This window comes from Gobio gobio (assembly GCF_949357685.1).
Source record: "Gobio gobio genome assembly, chromosome: 3".
NCBI classification, from domain to species: Eukaryota; Metazoa; Chordata; class Actinopteri; order Cypriniformes; family Gobionidae; genus Gobio; species Gobio gobio.
The window spans coordinates 39459126-39483391 of NC_137099.1; the positions used below are offsets into that span (position 1 = coordinate 39459126).

At 39.2% G+C, this 24266-nt stretch overlaps 1 protein-coding gene across 5 annotated transcripts in view; it reads right to left on the reverse strand.

Moving 5' to 3' along the window:
* Positions 1-3919, reverse strand: part of znf827 (zinc finger protein 827) — a 90873-nt gene extending 86954 nt beyond the window's left edge. For 4 of the 5 annotated variants that reach the window (XM_079813321.1, XM_079813324.1, XM_079813323.1 and 1 more), the window contains exon 1: positions 3505-3919. In XM_079813321.1, coding sequence (XP_079669447.1) covers positions 3505-3547 — 43 coding nt within the window. In that variant the 5' untranslated portion in view covers positions 3548-3919. The remainder of the gene's footprint in view (positions 1-3504) is intronic. The other variant, XM_079813322.1, reaches the window with a different exon arrangement.
* Between the last annotated feature and the right edge of the window lie 20347 nt (positions 3920-24266).

A 24266-nucleotide genomic window follows, 5' to 3' on the forward strand; every position in this document is an offset into this window, starting at 1 on the left:
CAAACTTTTGAATGTCAAAAAGCATTTCAATTAAATATTATTTTTAAATATTATAATTTGTTAACACATACATATGAAATTAATTTAATAGAAGAAGAATCTGCATTCTGCAATAATAGCCGGAAATTATATAGTTAATATAAATAAAAAAACACCAAGAATTCCTAAACACACATGATGAAAACATTACTGAGTGGCTTCTTACATTAAACCTATTCTTACTGACGCTACCAACCAAGACTATCCAAGTCGTTCTTATAATGTTGTCAAAGCATATGAACGATAAAAAAAGAAGTAAGATATAGCTCTGGCCCAAAAGAGCAAGTGATCCTTCCCATTGAGACCATTTGTTTGTTGGCTCTCAAAAATGTGCAACGCTATCACAGACGAAACCAGGCTACATCGTGGCTGGTCATTTTAAAGATGCAAATTCTTTAATAATACATTACACATGAATCTCCCACTTGATGAGCCTATAGTCCGTTACAATCATCGAGCCGAGTACAAAAATTGTCTTAATTATGTCACCACAGTGCCTTTGACTGAGCACTCGCAGCTAGACTACACCTGTGATGAAAGCCAGGCGATCCAGCAAGCCAAATTAATCTAAATGTTCTGGTTCAGTATGCCTGGCTGAAGCCCCTTTCTGTATAAGCACTTGTTCAGGAGAGCATCCACCACCCTTCCCCTGCCCTTTAATTCATTTCTGAGAGGAAAGCCTGTGTATCATTATTCGCTTGAGCTCAAATGGGCAGACACCGGTGAGAGAGCCTGATCAAGTTGGTGGGGCAGGGGGAAGAAAGAAGAGGAGGAGGAGAAGGAGGGGGTATTCTTGGCAGATTTTCCCTACAAATCAGATGCCAAGAGCGAAATGGAAACCTCCCCTCATTTTCCTTTCCCCTTAATCCAATGTTTTCAAGCCCAGGCCCAGCCAAGGTCATTATAATCATAGATGAGTGGAAAGGAGCCAGTGACCCACCATTACAGTAAGGTGGAGAGCCACCCAGTCGCACACACTCTGCCATCGGTGTGTAATGGAGAGCTGAAATCGGTGCAATGCTCCAATTCCTCCATTTGCAAATGCAGATAACCTTAAAGATCATGTGTGTATAATGGAAATGGCCGGCTCCCATAGGGAGACATTTTAGCTGATGGCAAAGGTCAGGGTGAAAGAATGATACGGGCTATGTACTTGCACAAAATGGAAGCCTGCGAGTAAGACAAAGAACAGCAGAAAAGGAGAAAAAGAGGTAACCTCAGTCGACCTCTACACCTCGGAGTGGAAATCCGACGAAAACTGCTTAACGATGCAGGAACGTTTTAACCTAGGCTCCCTTCTCGCGATTAATTTACAGGAAGCTAGGCGAACTGTGACCTGAGGTTTGAACAAAATGTATGAATTCTGGAAAAAGGAGTGTGCATCAGTGTTATAAGGCCATGGTTTTGTAATCCCAGTGGTTTTCATTGTAGCACTAAAGCCAAAGGTTATATTTAACTGTCAAGAAGATCATCTGACTGTATCAAGGCCTTAATGCCCTCTTGCAAGTCTTGACCCGTGCACATTGTGACGCAAGCACTCCTGAACTCAGCTATGCCTTCTCAAGAAAGGGAAGTGAAAGATACACTTGCAAAATGATATGTCATAGCCGTAATGTTCACAAACACCAGAGCAAACAAGCAGTTTCGGCACAACAACAATTCCACCGTCCTGGATATTTTCCACTTTTTAAGGCAGTAGCTAACCATGAGCAAATGAGATATATTTAGATCAAGAATGGTTCTAGTCACACGCCTATCTGCTCACAGGTGTTAAATCACAACGAGCGCAAACAGAAAGTAATGAAATGTGACATCACTCCTCCATGGCTGAATGAGAGGGCTGCGCTCGGGGCGCCACCAAACTTCAGATGAGCTTTTGCTGAGTGGGTGATTTCGATACGATATCAATCAGCAGTGGGACAAATGGCAGCAGTTCATAAACATTGATGGCTGAGAGATTATAAATGTTATGAAAAGAAAAGCCGCCATTAGTTATAATATGGTGTTATTATAGGTTTATAGAGCATTCCTGAGCTTCAATTAAGAACTTTTCCTCACTGTTGAATTTTGTGAAACACCCAAATAACTTCATAAACATCAATAATCCGACATAACCGCCCAGTACATTTTGTTACACTGTAAATTAATTCACTAAAACCCACACACACAAAAAGTTGAATTTGCTTTATTTTTTAAGTCAAATCAAAGCAGATCCAAAGTAACAACTTTGAATTGAATTACTGGTGGTCATGAAAGCTCAGTTCTTCTCTTAAAACCGAGCAGTCATTACTATTGTAAGTTAAACGGATGTAAACAAACGTGCTATAGCATTAAGAAGAAAACATTTTGCAATGCAGTTAAAACACAAGCAGGACATTCCAGAGAGCAAAAGAAATTATCTCCGACTTTGAAAAAAAGGCACCGTTTCGCTGGAGAATGGCATCAGCAGTAAAGATGCATTCTGAGCGCTTGCTTTCTTGCACTTAAAGCGCCACCGTGCCACATTTCGCCAATTCCTCTGATCGATGTTTTCCACACTCTACATCGTGTCCCCTCTAGCGGCCGGCACACGCAACTACCGCCGTTATTAGCGAGCTGATAAAAGCACAATGTTAACATCCAGCTACACAGGGTCAAATGGACAAATATTGCGATTAATTCCAAGCGCAACCCGTGCAAAGCAGCCGAAGCCGTGAGATTTCCCTCACACAAGCTTCGAGGCGAGAGAAAAACGCGTTTCGCCTTTGTACGTTATTGATCGCAGATTGTCTGCAATGAATGGCTGCGTGAGGAAGGAAAAAACCCTGAACTTCAGGTGACCGACCATGGCTTTGACACAGGCAGCCTGCAGACATGAACCCCACTGAACTGGGAGGGGTGGAAGAACATACCTCAGCTTAAAAAAATCCCGCTCGACAAACGAAAGAAAAAGTCGCGCACACACACACATACGACCGCGGAAGGCGGAAAGTTGGACGGACGTGTTTTAGGGCGCATTTTTAAGTTGCAGGCTGCTGCTAGATAGCGCCGGAGCTAAGTAAAGGCAGGGGCATGGATGGAAGGCTGAGTCTGGCTCTCAGTCTGATCCGACTGACCCTTCATTTTATTGCGGCCAGATCCTCAGATCCTCCCCTTTCCCTTCCGCGCGTCTCTGCCTCGCTCGCACGGACACATATAAGAAAAGACGCGCGACCATAAGCGCCAAATAAGCAGCGATAACGCGAGCTTTACTGGCCGCAACCTTTAGGCGGAACGGGACCTTTATCGATTATCTGCAATTAAAGGCACCGCTAGTGCGCTCGCTCCGCTAGCCCCCTCATCGCCAACATGGCTGCCTAGCACAGACCTAAAAAAGGAGAAATAACCTCCGCCGTGCCTTTGTCTGTTTCACCTCTTTAACCCTAAACTACTGCGCAAAACACACGGAGACGCTCTAAAATCGCGCCGAATGAGAAAAGGACTTACGTGAAGGCAGGCGCTTGGGTTGCTCCTGTTTCCTCCTTGGCATTTTCCCCCTTTTATCACATTCTCCTTCTTGTTTAGGGATAAGAAGAAAAAAGGTCTTTTCCCATTGAAATTTAGCGAGGGAGCCTGATGGCAGGGACTTGTCGTGCACCTGGCTGTCCTCGGTTAAGTGTATTGTTGGGAACAGGGAAGAGTAGAGGAGGAGGTGCTGTTGTTGTTGCCGTGTCTTGACTATGGCTGCTCTCTGTAAGTGTGTGTCTCCGAGCCCCTAACTAACACTAATGCAGGGATCAAAGGGCAGCAACAGCAGAGCACACACACACACATACACACTCGCGCGCACACACGCACACGCACACACACACACACACATACACACATACACATTCACTCACTCACTCACTCACTAACAGAGAGAGGAGCTCGCCCGACACAGCGACGAGAAAGGGACAAGGTGCCCCCAAGCTTTCAGGGTGTAGCCTATACTTGAATGACCACGAAGGATTTTTTTTATATTCATATATAAAATGGATTCGGACTGATGAATATTTAAAAGGCTTGAAAAATATTTTTCACAAAAACAAAACGCTTTTTTGAACAAAATACAATCATAAAATTAAAATATGACTTGAAACATATATATATATACATATATATATTTTTCATAAATGCATTTTATAAATGTTTGAATGGATCTGAGTTTACATAAACACCCAAATCAGAACAATTCGTTTTAAGTTTGATGTAATGTTATTTACATTTATAATTTACAGTAACACTTTAAAATAAGGTTCAGTTTTTTAATATTAGTATTAGTTATCGTGAAATAACAATGAAAAATCCTTCTAATGCCTTTATTAATCTTTACTAAAAGTGGAATCTGTTTATCATTCACAATGATTAACAAATACTGTAACAAATGTATTATGCATTCATTTTAGTTAAGGCGTTAACTAACATTAAATAATAGGACCTTAATTTAAAGTGTTAAAAAGTACAGTTAATTATCATATTTTCTCATTTTAATATATATATGTATATATTTATATATTATCAAAAGTGTTACCAAATGTCCAATTAAGAATATTTTCTCATTTTAAGATTTTAAAAATATATATATTATTATGTTATATGTATTGGCTAGCAATTGAATTACAACAAATACTGTTACAAATGTTATTGCCCATTGTTAGTTCACGCATTACCTAAAATTAAATAATGGGATGTAATGTGTTACTGAATTTACAATTAATTATTATATTTTTTATTTAAGTTTTTTGTTATTATTATTATTAATATTGTATAATCATTATACCTTCATCTATAAATGTGAAATGTCCTGGCTAATAGTTGAATTTTATACCGAATCTGAGTTTCTGTATAATTAATTTAGTAATAAATAGGTTATTCATATAGTACTGTAATTTTTTTTCTTGTAAGCAAAAATCTATCAAATCTATCAAATAATACAAATAAAATAATTTTATTTAAATTTAGTTTTTTTTTTCTTTTTCATTTCACTTTATTGTATGGTGACTTGATTAAAAACCAAACCCCCCTCCATCCCCCATCCCACACACACACACACGCACACACAATATTCTGTTCTATGCATAGCACTGAAGCAGCCGGCTGTTCCCCACTCAGGGCTGGACTCCAGCAGGCTGCATGCTGTTGGACAAGTTAGTTCTTTCACACCTCTTTGGTGTTAGGAGGACTGTATCCTCCCTCATGCCATGCTGCCATCCTCCTCACAACCATCCACACGTGCAGCTTGTTACTGTGGCAATTAGCACAGGCCCAAAATTAGCCCACTTCGCCTCTGCACAGGTGACTGACACACACTTTGTAGCTTGCTCATTAGAATATGGCTGCCTCACCATTCCTCTGCCTCTTTGTCACCTCTTAAAGTCCACGTAACGGCTGTTGAACTGTAAAAAATGTTGGACCTTGGTGGTAAAAGTGATGAAAGGTCAGTACTTCTCATTGCAGTCCAGTCCAGTGTCATTATCAATTTGTTGTGTTTAGATCTCAATATTTGCTGGTCCAACAGTATGTTTAATGTGTAATATACGGAAACATATTTTATGGTAATCTTAGAAAATATCCCCTGCATGTGTGTGCGCTGCTTGTTATTGTTTAAGATTAGTTTAGTCTCCATGGCGAGGTCACGGTCTGTTCTGTAACCCCGCCGATGCCAGGCAGCTGAGGTAATGCGTGCAAGCAGACAATTTGCTGATAGTAGTCATGGCAACAGCAGCATGACCTCACACTTGGTAGCAACCTAAAGGTCACCTAACAGACATCACGTTTTGATGGGCACCGTATCAACTGAACCTGACAATGACAAACATCTGCGAAAGAAAGGAGACCGTTTCCATTGACATATCTGTTTCCATTTGATACTTTAACCCTTTCATTCACATTGCAGTGTTGCTTTACAAATTACCCAGAGACCTCAATTTATACCACATGTAAAAGCAGCATTTTCTTGGGTTATAATGTTACATCCTTTTACATTCATCTGCAGTGCAGTTTATGTCACATGAAAAATACTATTTTGCTATTAAACATTCAAAATTACTTGCAAAATTGTTAGCCCCAGACTGTCCATCTAATTATATTTCTTGTACGGTATTGATAAGCATGATTGTTCTGCAGGTCTTCGAAAGCAACTCGTTTTGTCTGTTGGCATTATTACTACTTATTAAAATGGCTCCCCTGCAGCAGTGCAGGCTGTTAGCGAGCTAAATGAATTTCAGGTGCTTCAGTAGCGGATAAAGGAGGTTGGATAAAGAGGTATATCTCTCCCCGAGGCCAAGCATAGTGGTGTGGCTTACCTCTTTTTCAACTCGTTGCAGCCTCTTCCTCTTTGTTAGGATGTTGCAAGATTGTGTTAGGAACACTGAGTGGAGCGGGTCATTAGAGGACTAGTGACATGGCAGGATTGTGTGACGGGTGAGAGAGGAAGCTTGAATAACAGAGCTCGAATATTGTAAATATCACTGTTAACTACTGGGGTGGTTTCTAAAAATGATTTTCTTAGTCCTCTGCCCTGCATAGTCATACACTTACCATGCCATAAAATAAGTGTTGCTTTAAACATTTCACCTCATTGTAATCGTCGTATATTTTTGGATGTGATGACCTGTGTTTCATTAGAAGGTGTTCATTTAAACCTTAGTCAATAAACAGAACCCTTGATTCATGTAAAGATCGCCGTAAGGAAACGTATCATCTTATTATTATGGGAACGTTACTTTTGAATGTTATCTGAACCATATGAAAAAAGTAAAAAGTAGTAATGTTAAAAAAACATTAGACTAACTTTCAACTAAAATGCTTCAGAAAAACGTTTCAAGAATGATGCATAACATAACATTTTTGTGTTAATGTTTTGATATTGTTATTAAAAACAGACAATTTTCAACTTTGTTCTATTAATGCTACTGGAAGAATGTTTGATCATAATCTAGCCAAATTTCTGAGAATGTCCCCTGTTAGCATAGCCTGGTCCTACCAGACTCTCGTACATTTCATTTGTACAGAGAGTCTGGCCACTCTCCATTGACAAGCGTTAACTTCCTTGAAGGCGGGAACTCTGTTGAAGTGTAAAACTATTGGATCTGCCCAGAGCCACTCTGGATCTGCCACAACCAATCGCTAACGTTTGGTCGTGACGTATGTCATCTCAAACTAGCGCACGACATCGACGTCATCGTTCTCAGCCACTCCCTCTGTTCGCTGATTGGACCGGTAAAAATTTGAAAATTGAGCGGACGTACGTAGGAGGGCGGAGCCAGGCTACTGTTAGCTGGGGTGGTGAAATAAATTTAAAACTCTTTACAGATTTTATTTAGTGAACAAAGAGCGAGTTCAAATAAAGTTGATCATTTTTAATATGGAAAAGAGCATTCGATAATATTTTGATAATTTACTATGCGTTCATTAACAGTATTTAATGCAAATAATCTGTGTAAAGGTGCAGCCACATTAGTGAAATGGTGTGTGCACAAAGGTCCCATGAGTGGTACGGTTTCGATTGTCAGAAGTTGTGAATGGTACAAAAAATACAGAACTGTACTGTACCACTTTTTTGGCACCCTTCTGCTGGCGTACCTAGCACAGTAGTCCGGTACTAAAGGGTGGAGCTAGACTCACTGCAGAAAATTGATTGGTTGACAGAGAATCGTCACTTGCGCATATACAAGGGGAATGACAGCACAAGAGGCGCCGGTTTTTAATATATAGTTTTTTTTTGTCTTGTGACAAACAGCCACATGACGAGAAGCAAGAACAAGATCTGCTGTATGTCCTACATTACTGTTGTGTCACTTTCTTCTTTGTGCGAGAATGACGTCAATCGCTACTTTCCGGCATTTGCATGCCTATCAAGTAAGGGTACTGTTGGGGGTGGAAATGGAAGCCGGATCAGGGTTTACCATCCCGAATCATACTTTACTGTACTGTACCGCTCTGTGAAAATTAGCCATTAGTGTAGTGATGTATGAAGCACAGGTCTCAAACCAAAAGTCACCAAAAGTCACTTTCAAACCGAACACCTTTCTTAACGCAATGAATTCATGCAAACCCTTTGCGTGTGAAAATCTTTCACCCTCACGTGATATTCCTGATCTGAAATGTCTGGATTTTGCCCATGAAAACTCGCAGAACAATGGTAAATGTGACAAGGGTTTAAAAGGGTTAGTTCCACCCAAAAATGAAAATTAGCCCATGATTTACTCACCCTCAAGTCATCCTATAGGTGTATGTGACATTCTTCTTTCAGACGAACACAATCGAAGTTATATTTAAAAAGTCCTGGCTAATCCAAGCAATTATAACGGCAGTGACTCTTGCTCTGTTTTTGAAGTCCATAAGAGAGCATCTATCCATCATATAACTGTTCCACACTGCTCTGGGGGGTTAATAAAGGCCTTCTGAAGCGAATCGATGCGTTTTTGTAAGAAAAATATCCATATTTAAAACTTTATAAAGTAAAGTTTCGGTCGGTAATATAACTCTGAAAGAAGAATGTCATAGAATGTTATCATCTCTGTGTGGTGACGTTATGTGAGGGTGTGCGCGTGACCTCGCTGTCGGCCGGAGTCGCTGCGGTTACGCCCACTAAGTGGCAAAAACACTGAGTGGCAGCATTGGTTTTCAATGTAATACTGAAAAAACTCACAAAATACATCTAAAACAGGAAAGAGCTTTGAGATTGACTGTACAAACAGATTTGACAAGAAATCTGAGATATATTTTTACAGACTGCCAAAAGCAACAGAAAAGACAAGAAAATGGATAGGTGCAATTCATAGAAACAACTGGACTCCAGGCAGCAAAACATGGATTTGCAGTCATCATTTTTGTCTCAATATGTTGAATTTTGGGGTAAAATCATACCCAATAAATTGCATTGTTATATATTGTATTGACAACTCATCAATTAAATATTTACTATTGTATATTCTGCCTAATTTATGTTTTTAAATAACCACTGACAAAAACTAAACAAGTTTTAGGGCTGGACGGTATGACGATATAACACTGATATAAGTCACCCAGATTTAGACCTATACCTTATTTTGTATTATATAAAGCATTCACAGGCAATTTTGCTTTATGTATTTCCCCGGCGTCGAAATCAGGCACATATAAATGTCAGGAAACACCATTCCTGGCTGCATGTCAATATCCATGGATCACTGGATGTTGGGTATGTTGTAAGGAACACTATATCGAGTCCAACCTTTAATTTAAACAAAAAATCGATTGATTTACTCGCGTTTTCGCAGTTTACCCTACCCTTAAATGCATGACTGTTTGGCCAAAAATTCTTACATATTCAGGTCTTTGGCGATCCGGAACTATATCTAACATGGATAGATCTATACCTGTCGCGATAATATATAAAACTCCTGATATTAGAGTAACAATTACAGAAGAATAAAATAAAGCATATTTCTTTACCTTTTGGAGCTTGGAAGGGTTCAGTTTGAGCAGATGTTTCATACCATCATCATGAATATGCATGATTAACAGTTTATGGTTGAATCAAAACTAATCAACGTTCTTAAACATGGTCTGCAGGACGAAGAAGAGTAGCCTCTTTTGTGAGATCCGTTCCAGTGCAAAAGGTCAGAGAGCAAGTACAGGGGCAACCACCTGCTTCTGTCACACAGCTGGAAGAGGGAGTGAGAAGAGAGGGAAGGGAGACAGGTGGCATGCCGGGGACAACGCTGGCACCAGCTTTCCGCTGTAATAATCTCTCGATTTCAAAGGCAGTTTGAGTCAGAACAGACCAACAATTCTTCATCTTGAAACTTAAGATGGTGACCTAGAGCTATGCCATACCTTACACTCCAAATAACTCATTTTAAATTGTAGTCAGCGATCTACTGTGTTCACAGGCTAATTAGGAAGAACTTTAATACAAGAAGTGTTTACTGGTGTTAGATGTGTGAAAGACCTCGTGTCCCATGTGGCAATAATAGACTATCCAGAAACAAGTGCCCTCTTAGTTTTTAGAGCGAAGTGTATTTTGAATGCAACTACACACAAAAAAAAATAGATAAATATATAATCTGTGATAATTAGTTTCATGATTAAACGAAGCATGATTGTTGATGCTTAAATTTTTTTTTAAAACGCTCTGACAGAAACCTCGCATTTACATGTCTAAGGGTACGTCTACATGACAACAATGTAGCCTACTGAAAGCAGAAAAGTTTTTCCTTTGTGTTTTTTGCATACAGATGACAACGTTGTCAAAAGTATCCCCATTCACTTAGATCAGTAAAAATGCTGTATTATACATGCCAGGCCAGTAGTTGGCGATGTCACTTTAAAGAAACACTACGCGTCACTTTCCTGCCGGAACCATAGACCGTAAAAACAATCACTAAAAACAACGGGACGTTCTAAAACGTTTAACATGAAAAACACTTTATGGTGGGTTGCACCAATAAACTTTCAATTAAGTAAAGTTTAACACTAATCTAGGATTTGTTGATATTGTTGAGTTGTTGCACCACTTAATTTTAAACAGATTAATTATGTAGTAAAAGAATTATAGAGCTGATCAAGCAGCATAGGTGGAGGCTGAACCGACACCAGGCTAAAGAATCCTTGTGCAACCCACCCTTAAAGTGCCGTAATGTACTAAAACAGTGATAATAAAGGGGTACAACTCTCATGGTTAACTAATCGTGAAAAGTGTTGCATTACATTTAGATCTATGGCATTATATTAAGATCATGGCATGAAAGGTTGCAGTGATGATCACTGTCGGCGATCACACACATGTTGAGCTCATGAAAGCAGCGATCTCGTCATTGTAACTCAGTTTCTGTACACTAACGAATGCTTTCATCTTCACTAACAGTGCAAACCTGATATGTTGAATAAAACGTCACTTGCAGTTTGATTGACAGGTTCAGCGCGCGCTGCTCCAACGATTGCAAAGCTTTCTTTGATCACTTTCTTTATAGAATTGAATCACTTTAAACAGATTATTTTCATCCTACTAAGAGAAAAAACGCAAATTGATGTTTAGTCAGTGGTTTGATTTACTGACACACAGACAAATAACATAATCTGACTACATGAATCATCACATTTCAGATCAGGCGTTAGAATTAACAGTTACTTACATGTTGCATTACTGTTGAACCCAGTCACTGCACAATATTTTGTAATCCTCAATGGCATGTTTATATTGCTTTGTAGCTCGGAGGTATAACACTAGGCCTATGTTACATTGTGCGAATCGGTGGGCGGGGCTAAACAGGCAGTGATGAAGTAGGCGTTGATATTCTTCTGCTGAGGGGGTGGTTGTCTCCCTTTGACGTCGTTTGCTGGGCCTGGTGTCTATAAAAGCTTTTCTTTGACTAACAAGGAAGTTTTCAGCTCTGAAACTTACAGGATATTCTTATATTGCCGTGACCTTTTATATATCAAAAGCTCAAGGGAAAGTTGATTTCTCAATTCATCACCAAAATTCTGTTTATTCAGGCTTACTATATAGAGGCGCGTAGATGATCCAAGAATATGAACACACGCGTTTTGTTTATAATGGGTTTGGATGGAAAAATACACTTAGCGAGAAATCTTGTGTTGCACTAATATTCTGTGTTCATCTGCTTTCCTGTATAAAGTATGCATCATCAATAAGGTGTATATTGAATTTGAAATACTAACAACAAACCTGGTAAAAATGACTGGCGGGCAATGGAGGAAAGCCATGTTTGCCATCCAGGTAGGCGTTCCTATAAGCGTGTGATGTCATGTGAAAATTATGAATTGGAGCTGCTAACTGGAGCTCTTGAAGCTTCACCCTATTCTTGAAAGGGGGCAAGGGGCAGCAGTGCATTTGCATTTAAAGGGACACACAAAAATTAGTTCACCCTCTAAAAGGGACAATTTTAACATGTTATAAAAAATTATCTGTGGGGTATTTTGAGCTAAAACTTCACATACACACTCTGGGGTCATCAGAGACTTATTTAAAAGTCCCATGGCATGGCATTTTTCTATTATTTTATAATGTTTCCTGAGGTGTACTTATATTGTTAGTATGATTTTTACATAAAAAAATCATAATTTAGAAATAAAAGGCATTTTTTCTATACAGTTATTACCCCTCTGGCTGAATGCCCTGTTTCAAGGGGCGTGTCTGCTGTGAGACTTCAGTCCACTGTTGTGATTGGCTGACATCTTTGCATTTGAAATGAGTGTTAGATTATGTTGCGGAGGAGGCGTGGTTTAGCGAGGCACTGCACGCACTGCATGCATGAGAGAGAGAGACTGACTGGGCACTTGTGAACCACGGAGAGCTGGAGGAAGTTTTATTGTACTGAGTTGTTAGCGCAAGCTTATTTGTATCTGAGAGTTCTGAATAAACAGTCCCAGTCACGTCGACTCTGTCTTCTTCCACCTTATTCTACAAACTTTGTAACACATGTAATGTACAATTACAGCCGTCGAGATGAACGAATCGTCAAAGTGTGGATTATAGCATTATTTTATGATCTATTCCTATCACATGAAAGGCTGCAGTGATGAACATTGAGTACACATGCAGTCTGTTGATCGCGTGAATGCAGGGATCTCGTCATTGCAACGCGTTTTCTCACAAAATGCTTTCACCACAACTAACAGCAAACACGACATCGACAGGAATACAGTAAGAGCTTCGCTGTGCAGCATAACAGCATAATTCATTATAACGGGAGTTTGGTCAAGTGTGCAGATACACTTGTCAAGTGTGATTGACAGCTCCGGACATTATAACGAGTGTTCTTTGATCGCTCTCTGTAGTTTAATCACTTAAAAAAACGGATTTGTTTCATGCTACTAACAGAAACGTAAAGCCTGTGCTGACATAAACCGAATCCATTTTCTCTGAATGCTCTGGGCGGGCAAACAGATGAAGGGGAGGTAACCTTTCCTGGTGTGACGTCATAACAGGAAAATTCAAGATCAGCTCGTCTGAGCTGTCATTTTCTCAAAGGCAGAGCATGACAGCCAGAATTCGGTTTACACCCATCAAAAATTCTAGCCGCTTGGGGACCATATACAGGCTAGGGGAACTCATATTAATGTTAAAAAACCTCATAAAATGAAATTTTCATGCCATGGGACCTTTAACATATTGTGATAGGGGCATTATAGGACCCCTTAAAATCAAGTAACTTTACCTTATTAAACATGAAAAACAGTGTCAGTGTCTTGTTTCATCAAAAGTACAACTTCATTTTCAATTATAAAGCAGCCCTCCCAGTGTGCTCATGTTTTCATTCGCGGATGTCTGACCTCGAAGGACTGAACAGTAGAAATTAAGCAGAAGAGATTTCCACGTGAAAGGCGGCAGAGCCTACGTGCACACCTAGCTATTACGTAATCGACATGGACCAATTACCAGCCATAGCAAACTTTTCCGGAAAGTTCACTTTAGCAAGCTGTTTCGAACTCCCAAAGCGAGCTCCAAACGAACTTCGTTTTGGTCTGATTTTGTTCGAAATTACATCACATCAGTTCATTCTCCGATTTCACTTAAAGTATATTGGGGTATTTAGTTCACCCAAAAATTAAGGTGAACTTATGGGTTTGCAACAACATGAGGGTAAAGAAATGTTGGCAAATTTTAATTTTCGGATAAACTCTCAACTTTAAAGAGGTCATAGAATGCCATTTTTGTACAAGTTAATATGATTCTTTAGTGTCTAAATGAAAAGTTTGTAATATACTTTAATTAAAAATTCTCATTAGTATTGTAAGAAAACACTAATTTTACCTGGTCAAAACCAGCTCTGTTTTCAGCAAGTCATTTCAGTGCATGTGACTTTAAATGATAATGAGCTTTGCTCACCCCGCCCCTCTGTTCTGTGGGGCGTTCGGTTCGACCCGACACAACACCACAACACACGTGGAGTGTTGCCTTGACAACAGTTGAGGGTATTTTTTCGAGAAATAATGGCAACGGGAGTCTCTGAGGACACATCTGAGCAACCGTATCAATTCGGGTCAAGTCGGACCAGGAACAAGATGACGAACCCAACGAAGTTCGAACAGGACGTTTCTGAATGGTTGGTTAACGTCATGTCACTTTGATCTATCTTTGTACTGGCAGAGTAGCATAGTGAGATACGAATGCTATGTGTTTCCTCATGTATATGTTAGTTCATTGACAGATTGATGTTATGTTATAAGATTTTTTTTTGACGTTACTTCTTAATCAGTAACAGACACCGTTATAAACCATCTACAAAAGTAAGCTTAGTGTAGTGTTACCACGTTAACTTTATCACCCGCGTACACAGTTTGTAATAACAACCATAACGCGTTGTTCATTATAAACGTGGGATTATGAATTATATTGAGAACGTCATACACAGAAAGCATGCCATAATGTAACTTACCCTGTAAACTTTAGCCTCATTCATCGTGAAGCGTGCAAGCGATTTGCAAAGATTAATATAAAGGTTAATAAAACGTTACACTCACTTCTTCCTGAGGTGCAGCGGGAACACAATCCTTTTTTCAAGAGCAGCTTATTAGCAAAACCTGCTTTATACTGACGCTCGTTTATAAAGCAGTCTGCTGAGAAATGATTCGCGCAAACATTGACGTTGATCGGGGGGAATATTCCCTTCTAAAACAAAACTCAGCAGCTGTGTCTTCAGCGGTTCGGATTTAGGAACATCAAAATGACTGCTGTGTTCGTTATTACACCCAACAACAGAACACCACAATCGCTTAGACGCCATTCTGCTCCAGCGTATCAACAATGGCGGACTGATGACAGCTCGCTCAGGGCGGGTCTGTGTTGAAACGCTGCTGTCAATTAACAATCGTGGGAGGGGCGTCCAACCGTGTAACGTCACACGGTCATACGGCTCGATTTGAGACAGGGGAAAACATATAAGGAGATTAAAAAAAAACACTGGATGTATTTTTATCATTTGGGATGGTTGTGTACAGGCACTGCCAACACACATTTCCGTATAATCAACTTGTAAAAGTGCATGTACATTATATGACCCCTTTAAGCACTACTAACTTGATGGTTGATGACCCCCAATAATGAGATCTGCTCTGAGACTTCAAGAGCAGATCTCCTTTTTTCCCCTTTCTCCTGATAAAGTACGACAGCCCCTTTTTCTTGGCTTTTGACACTTTGCTACCTCAGGCCACTAGCATATTACGTGCTGGTGCTAAGTAAAAAAAATGATGGACTTTTATTTTTATGCAGGTTGACAGGGTATTTAGAGCACAACATTTCTGTCTTTGAAAAGTTACATTTTCAAGATCAGCTATTGATAAAATATTTTAAAATGATTGTCAGATATATGGAAAGAAGAGTAAATGGTTATATTATATTTGTTATATATTAAATATTAATGATGAGATTTATACATTTTTTATTGTGGATCCACCAGCACATCTAGGGATGAAACTAAGTTAATATCACAGTACTGTTCATCTAAAATGACCTTTTAATTTAGTCCAAGGCCTCTCTCTGACCTATTCCTGTTGCTCTTTAAAGCCTTGTGACCAAGAATAATTTTATAAAAGACAATTAGTTTGAAGTCATTTATTCTACCTTATAGAGTGTGTGATCTCAAAGACTTTAATTGCCTTATTATTTGATTACTGTGCCGCATTTCATGCTTCTTTTGTCTTGGAAGCTTTTTTCAGGTGGTTCTTCCGTCGCTGAAGAAGACATACCTCAACCCAATCAAACCCATACCTTACCCCGAAATCACCCCCGATTACATGCTCAAACATTGTATGTAAGTGCATTTAGTGTATGTGTCAAGTGGTAGTACACTCATTTAAATAATTTCACTTTGATTTTTTATTTTAAATTGTTTTTCTTTTTTTGTGTGTCTTTTTTACAGTATATGTATATATTTAGGGGGGAAATCTTAGTGAAAAATTCCTAAATATGTGTATTTAAGGGGAAGAAGTAATTCTGTCATGTAGAGCTGCTGTAGAGCAAGTACGAGACTTGCTACTGCCAATACTGCACATACACAACATGATGCTGTGAGCAAGACAGACATGCCGCTGGTGCTGTACAATATAGCATACATGAATTACCCATAACAGATCTATACAGGTGGAGCTGGGGAAGGTGAAGGGTTTCCGAAAGCGCTCTGCAACTGTTAGAGCAAATGCTGACCATGTATTCGAAGGTTGAGCAACAAGCTCATTGGCTACAGCAGGAACCAATCAGCTGTGCCCTAGAATGATGTGATTGCAAGCAGATTGAGTTAAAGGGTTAGTTCACCCAAAAATGAAAATTCTGTAATTAATTACTCACCCTCATGTCGTTCGACACCCGTAAGACCTCCGTTCATATTCGGAACACAAATGAAGATATTTTTGTTGAAAGCTGATGGCTGAGAAAGGCTTCAGATAGGCCTCCATTGGCATTCAGTACATTGACACTTCCAAGACCCATAAAAGGCACTTAAAATGTCGTTACAAAGTCCATCTCACCACAGTGACTCTACAATAATTTTACGATGCGACGACAATAGTTTTTGTGCTCAAAAAAAAATCAAAATAACACCTTTATCCAACTTGTATTGTCTTCTGTGTGTGCCTCCACGACGCATGCGCGAGAATATGACGTAGCGCCAGCGTTCGGGAATCCATGAAATGCACACTTAAGCCCCATTTTGAGAACTACGCCAAGACCTAAAGCACGATCAATGTAGAATCCAACAGCTTAGACACGCGTGTCTTCCTCTGCTTGTAAACAAATCCCTTCTGGGTCATATGTCCGAACGCCGGATCTGCGTCATATTCTCGCGCATGCGTCGTGGAGGCACACACGGAAGACAATACAAGTTGGATAAAGGTGTTATTTTGATTTTTTTTTGCGCACAAAAACTATTGTCGTCGCATCGTAAAATTATTGTAGAGTCACTGTGGTGAGTTGGACTTTGTAACGACGTTTTAAGTGCCTTTTATGGGTCTTGGAAGTGTCAATGTACTGAATGCCAATGGAGGCCTATCTGAAGCCTTTCTCAGCCATCAGCTTTCAACAAAAATATCTTCATTCGTGTTCCGAATATGAACGGAGGTCTTACGGGTGTCGAACAACATGAGGGTGAGTAATTAATGACAGAATTTTCATTTTTGGGTGAACTAACCCTTTAAGGACCTATCAGCCTGCGCTATCTAGAATTTCATGACAGAATTTTTTATATATATCTATATGTAAATATATTTTATAAAGATCTGTTTTTAAAATGAACATAAACACATAAAGCTACATTTTAAAATGTTAGAAATACATGTCTCTGTCCTAAAAAAAGATTCAATTGGCAAATAATATTTTTGTAATCCATTTATGAAGAGAATGAGGTTAGCAGATCTACAATAACTTTGCTGTCTTTGCTCTTTTCTTGCGCATCATTTGTACACATTCTCATTGGTTGTTTTGCATGAGGATAATTTCATGTGCTAAAACTGCTCGCTCAAGCAGAAGAACGATGTACTGTTTGCCTTGTTTTGTGGCAATATGGATTACAAAGTAGGCAACATAACCTTTACGAAGATGGATTATAGAATGAATTTCATATAAATAAGGTATAGGAAAAACCACCACTCGCCACTGGTTCACAACCCATTTTACTTCCGTCATGTGACATTTTTCTGAGTGAAAAAGTATATTCATACATTCAAATAATGTATTCGCTGAATTGGATGGGAGGAGTTATAAGCTGGCATGGTGACCTCATCCCAAATGAAAAGTTGTTTCAGAGGAGAAGCAAGTTTTTTAAATGAACGATTGCATATATATGTATATATATATATATATTAAATAATATCATACGCTTATGAATCATTCACCGTAAGCTTTTAAAAAAGAAAAGATATAGCTATTTCATGTTACATTTTAATTTAAGCATATCTGTTTATGATCAGCTCTCAGTTCTCTCCCTTATTACAATCGTCTGTTCATAAATTTCTTCAAAATCTTGTTATTTTTATAAATCTTGAATACATTCTTTGATGGTGGAAAGCTTCCCAACTGTGGATCCATAATACTGTAAGAAGCCCATGAAACACACAGCACTGACATTTAGCAGTTGAATGGAGGCTCTCTACAGGTAATTATTTTAGCATTTGCTATCCTTGTATCCCTCTGGCTTTAGTGAGTGTACTGCTGAAATGACATAAAATTAATAGTATTTGCAAAATAATGCTAGCATGACATTCTATGAAACAACTTGGCGCGCAGTGCTTTAGTACTGCGTTGCAGTGCTATCAGTGCTGTGTGTGAATTATAGACTTTCCTTGATTTTTTATCTGACCATTTCTCCAACACTTTTATGAAAGTCATTGACTGTTCTCGTTTTGCATATGGGAAATACTATCGGTCGAGCCTATGGTGATTACAGTTCTCTTTTGATCCACGCACTGTAACATGAGCCCTCTGTGCTTTTGTGTGGCTATGGCTTTGTCTCTGATGGGATTTCTGCCCTCTCTCCATTTCCCTTTGTTTCTCTCCTTTTCTCTCCCTCTCTTCGAGGCTCCTCCTCCTCTTCATAGGGCCCACCAATGAGAGACACTTCAGGTGCTGACCTTATCAGGTGGAGGTCAATGCCAGGTCAGGGATCTGTTGCTAGGCTACCATCAGATAAGTAGCAGGAAGACTGAGCACTGGGTTGCGCTGTCATTCAGTGCTTGTCATGTAATCTCATTCATTTGCTGACAATTGCCTGTACGTCACAGAAGGTTATCGAGCCTATCCTGTCATAATTAAACACATTAAAATATTAAACCAACAAAGCCAAGTGCTGGCAGCTCTTCTTGGCTTATGTGGTAACAAAGATGGCCAGCTCAACAGCATAAACATGAAGTTCTTAATTTAGATTTGGTTGTGCTGGATTTGAAATGAATGCCATCTGAACCATGAAAATGAACTATGAAAATGAACCAGAAAACATGAGGGAATTGCACGTGAGAATTCCATCAAGCAGGACAAATACTGCATTAGCATAGATTAAAAAAATGGTTGAAATCAAGATTTAAAGGAGTAGTTCCCCCAAAAACTTAAAACCTTTTGTTTTTCTGTGGAACACTGAAAATTAAGCCATTATTCGCTGATAATGTTCCCCACAATTGGAAGGTTAACTGTTGCAAACAGATCACTGAATCAGTGGCTGTGTCCGAAATTGCCCCTATACCCATAACCCTCTGGGCCTCTTTGGTCAAAGTAAAAATACCTGAATTTTTGTTGTTGAATAAATGTTGTTGGCTTTATCGGAATTGGTGGAAACTTAGTGACTTTTGTCGCATTAGCTATGTGAACACACAAAAAATGATGGTCATGATTTATAAAGGTCGGGGGGAAAAAAGTCCCACTTCTTCTTCTAGAAGCGTATTTGTGAGGTCAGACGCTGATGTTGGACAAAAAGGCCTGGCTTGCAGTCTCCGATCTAATTAATCCGAAAGGTGTTCTATTGGGTTGAGGTCAGGACTCTGCACAGGCCATTCAAGTTCCTCCACACCAAACTCACTCATCCATGTCTTTATGGACTTTGCTTTGTGCACTGGTGCACAGTCATGTTGGAACAGGAACAGGTCATCCCCAAACTGTTCCCACAAAGTTAGGAGCATGAAATTGTCCAAAATGTCTTGGTATGCTGAAGCATTAAGAGTTCCTTTTACTGGAACTCAGGAGCCAAGTCCAACCCCTGAAAAACAACCCCACACCATAATCCTCCCCTCCACCAAACTTTACACTGCACAATGCAGTCAGGCAAGTACCGCAAGTACAAATAACTCAAATAAGAGGTTGAAATCAGATCAGACCCAGATTGATTAAGCTGTGATAAAACATATTCCATAATTTTTGTTACATGTTAATTGAATTTTGATTTTATGTGTAACAAAATGTCGTCCTCTGTGTTAAGGTTTGACTGTAGTAAAATTAATGCAAAAACTGACACTTCAAATCAACAACAAAAAAATAAACCTTGACAAAAAGTAGTTTTTGACAATTTATATGTATAAATCCAAATTCACAACTTAATACAAATAAGTATTTATGTCTAAAAAACACTATAGAGAATTTATAAGCCACTTTATATTGAACTGTATATGATTCTGGTTGTTACACCATGGCATTACATACATATTTTTACTCCCACCAGATGGCACTGATCTACCTTAAAAAATTGGATTTTAAATACTGTGTCTCTATTTTAAAGCTGCAGTCCGTAACTTTTTGCGCTCTAGCGTTAATAAACAGAACTGCATGCGTCTTGCGGAAGAACATTGCATCCATCCTTTTTCCAAACCGCTGATCCAGTGTGGGTACAGCGTAATATCATACAGTTATACATTTCTTTTTAATTGATTATTAAATAGTTTAATTAAGGTTTATACATGCTAGTTTCCCTGCCAGAGTTCAAGATAAATCTTTTCATTACTACTGGAGCTGCGCTGAGTGAAAACTCTCAAAGTTTCAGTCAATCTCATGTCAATCTTGAGTACCTATAGAGTAGTACTGCATCCTTCTTATCTCCGAAAAGTCTTTAGTGTTATTATATTTATAAAAGAAAGATACGCTGTACCGCGAATAAAGCCGACCGACTGGAGGCATATCGTGTGGGCGGAGCTAAAGGATCATGAGCGCGCAGCTATTGCGTTGAGAGTGTCTGAAAGCTGTGACATCTTTAAACGTGGAAAAAACTTTATACTAAATAAACCATGGCTATCAATCACATTCAGCCATACATATATGATCCAGAATCAGAAATTGAACAGGAGCAACAGCAACAACGACTACAGCAGGACGTCTCTCTGTGGTATGTACTGTAACTGTATATATTTGCTAAGCGGATTGTCATGCGTGAGTTACAACATTTGTGTGTTTACTCATGGTTTATGAGGACATCATTTGGTTTATGTACTATTGTATGCTATTTAATGTTAGCAGTAGCAAGCAGAACGGTTTAGCACGTCAGACTAGTGCGTTTACATAGAAAAACAATGGAATAGTAGCGCATTTGAATGAACGTGTCGATAGCTAGCAACACAAAGACATTTGAAGCAGTTTTACTCACCACCTGCTTCCAACATACGACCGTGAACCTTAATCGCTGGGACTGCTCCCTCTTTCAGCATTAGACAACCTACAAATCCGGCGTCAAACTGGGCCTTGTTTATAAACCATCGTTGCCGAAATGCAAGGGACAAACAAAAACACTTGCACAACTCCGTTGCTGCTCCGGAAAAACAAACTACATCCACTGTCCCATTAACGCTGGGTTATTTGGGAAGCTGTGCAGGGTTGTCTTGCCCTGACAACCAAAAACACACTTCTTTGGTGACATTGTTGATTTCGTGAAGTCCTGTGACCAAGCAAAGCGTGTTTATGGGCATGTATTTGCTCTCTCGCGTGCACACTCTTCCGCCCTTGTTGACGTCACGCAGACCCATACTCAAAAAAAACTTTCCGAAACTTCGGACAAACCGGAAGGAGTATTTTTGGCACAGAAATACTCCATCTAACCTCCAACTTATTTTTTTCAACTTTGTACCCCCCCTTAACGTGCCAATGGCAGATGATAATATTATCTGTAAAAAACAATCACTTTGCCAGTAACTACTTTCAGTTTGTAACTACAGCAGTTTGTCTGTTCTTCATGCAAGCTCATATTCATTTTTTTTTTTGTATTTTCAAATTTTGTTAGTACAAAAAAGAAAGAACAAGAAAGAACCCCCCTTTATTGTGGGATGTGGTATTGCAGAGACATTTGTTCACATCTGACCCCATGCAAATGATGATGCATTCTAGCATCATATCATCTCTGTAGGTCTCAGTAGTCACTCTGTAGGTCTTCACCATGACAGACTCTTCTGTCACTGTCGCTCTGAGTCCGGCGGGTTAACGGCAGGTCAGAGGATTTGGTGATCAGTGGTTCACTGAGCCGTGAGCCCTGCTGGACAAGCACTTTGATAAGGGTACTGCTGCTTCTGTGCTTGCCCACTTCTGAAGCTTGGGTGAGACTGGCACGTTCTGAAAGGCTAAGTCTCAATGTCTGGTCACTTGCCAGCTGACATTCCACTGAGACAAGCTGAGAGAGAGAGAGAGAGAGAGAGAGAGAGAGAGAGAGAGAGAGAGAGAGAGAGAGAGAGAGAGAGAGAGAGAGAGAGAGAGAGAGAGAGAGAGAGAGAGAGAGAGAGAGAGAGAGAGAGAGAGAGAGAGAGAGAGAGAGAGAGAGAGAGAGAGAGAGAGAGAGACCGGGGCAGATTTATTGAGGCATCAGACTTGCCTCAGGAATGTTCTGTAAAACACCATTCCTGTGAAAAGAATAAAGAAAATAATGTCAAACATTGTGCTAAACTGTTTTCTTCTCGTATATCCTGAAGCAGTACAGTATATGTCGATATCAACTTGTTGAATATATCACTACATGACATAATTCAGGATCAAGCACAGCATGTCTTCACCTATTCTGATGAATATTCAGCTAGCAAAGACCACTATTTGCCTGCCTCTGAGTCACAACTCCTCTGTGGTAGGGAACACTAGTGGTCAAAAGGCAGAGTGGGAGTTTGTGTATGTGTGTGCTTGTGTTTATATGAGAAGGAGAGATAGAGAGAGAGACAGAGAGAAGAGATCCTCACCCGAGGAGAGAGTGTAGGATTTGAAAGGCTATAGCTTCCTGGCAGCCGGGAGTTTTATCTCTTTTTTAGAACAACCACTGAGGTGTTTAGAAAGGAGAAACCAGCATACCATAGCTATGTTAGACTCACGGCTATAAAAGCAGAGATTTGTCTTTCTCCTCAGGGCCTAATGCTGGTACTAACTGTTTAAAAACTGTCACAAGAGACTAGCATTCGTATTGCTGTCATTATTCCATCTCTTAAAGCGATAGTTCACCCAAAAATGAAAATGCTGTCATCATTTATTCACCCACCCATGTCGTTTCAAACCTGTATAACTTTCTTTCTTCTGTGGAACTGCCCATACAGTGAAAGTTGGCGGGGTCCAAAACAACATTGACTGTTATATGGACATTTTTGTATTCAAATTATATTATTTTATGTTCCACAGAAGAAAAAAGCCATACAGATTTATTTATACTTTTATTTTGTTTTGAGTTTTTAATTATTATTCTTTTTTTTTTTGTAATTCTGTTTTTGTTTTTATTTTTTGTGCTTCAGCTTCAACTCATAGTTTAGGTTTTTATTCATACGTGACCCTGGACCACAAAACCAGTCATAATAAATAAGCTTTCCATTGATGTATGGTTTGTTAGGATAGGACAATATTTGGCAGAGATACAACTATTTGAAAATCTGGAATCTGAGGGTGCAAATAAATCTAAATATTGAGAAAATCGCCTTTAAAGTTGTCCAAATGAAGTCCTTAGCAATGCATTTTACAACTAATAATACATTTTTTTATAAATTTACGGTAGGGTTAGGGTTATATTGACCCATACAATGTATTGTTGGCGATTGCCACAAATATACCCGTGTGACTTATGACTGGTTTTGTGGTCCAGGGTCACATATTGTATTTTATTGCGGCTTCAGTTAACAAAAATGTTTTCAAAAGTTTTAGTTTAAGTTAACAATATTAACCGTGGTTTGAGATTTAATAAATGATGAACTATTGCTATAAATACATCAATTCATAATTCTCTGCTTTGCAAATTGGCCAACCCTTTACTGATACAGTAGGCTATATATGCACCTTATACTGTACATATATATATATTTTTTTTTAACAACAAATATTTTTTATTATTTATTTATTTTTGAAGAGCAAACCTGATGAACAGACAAGACTTGAGAAACTGTATGTTACAGGATGCTAGCTGAACTCATCATGAAAGTAGAATGAGGGAGCTTTGTTCCAAATGTCACGATGCATATTTATAGATGTGAAGTGCTCCTTTTGTATATGCTCAGCTCCCCTGTCTTCCAGTCGCAAACATTTCTCCCTACATCACTGTAATGACACATGCAATCAAACCAGAGATCCGCTTGTACAGTGACCCAGCCATTTCCACACTAGCATGGCCTTTTAGAAAAAGAAGAGAAAAAGATCTCAAGCAGCAGGGAAACCTGGTCCAGAAAGCAGGGACACAGATTACGACTTTGTTACATTTAATGACATAAGTAAGGAAATTGAATTCATAAACTATGGCAAATACAGGTGACATGTCAAGTGCAGGTATTGCTCAGCTTATATCCAGAGGGGTTTTTATTTATTAACT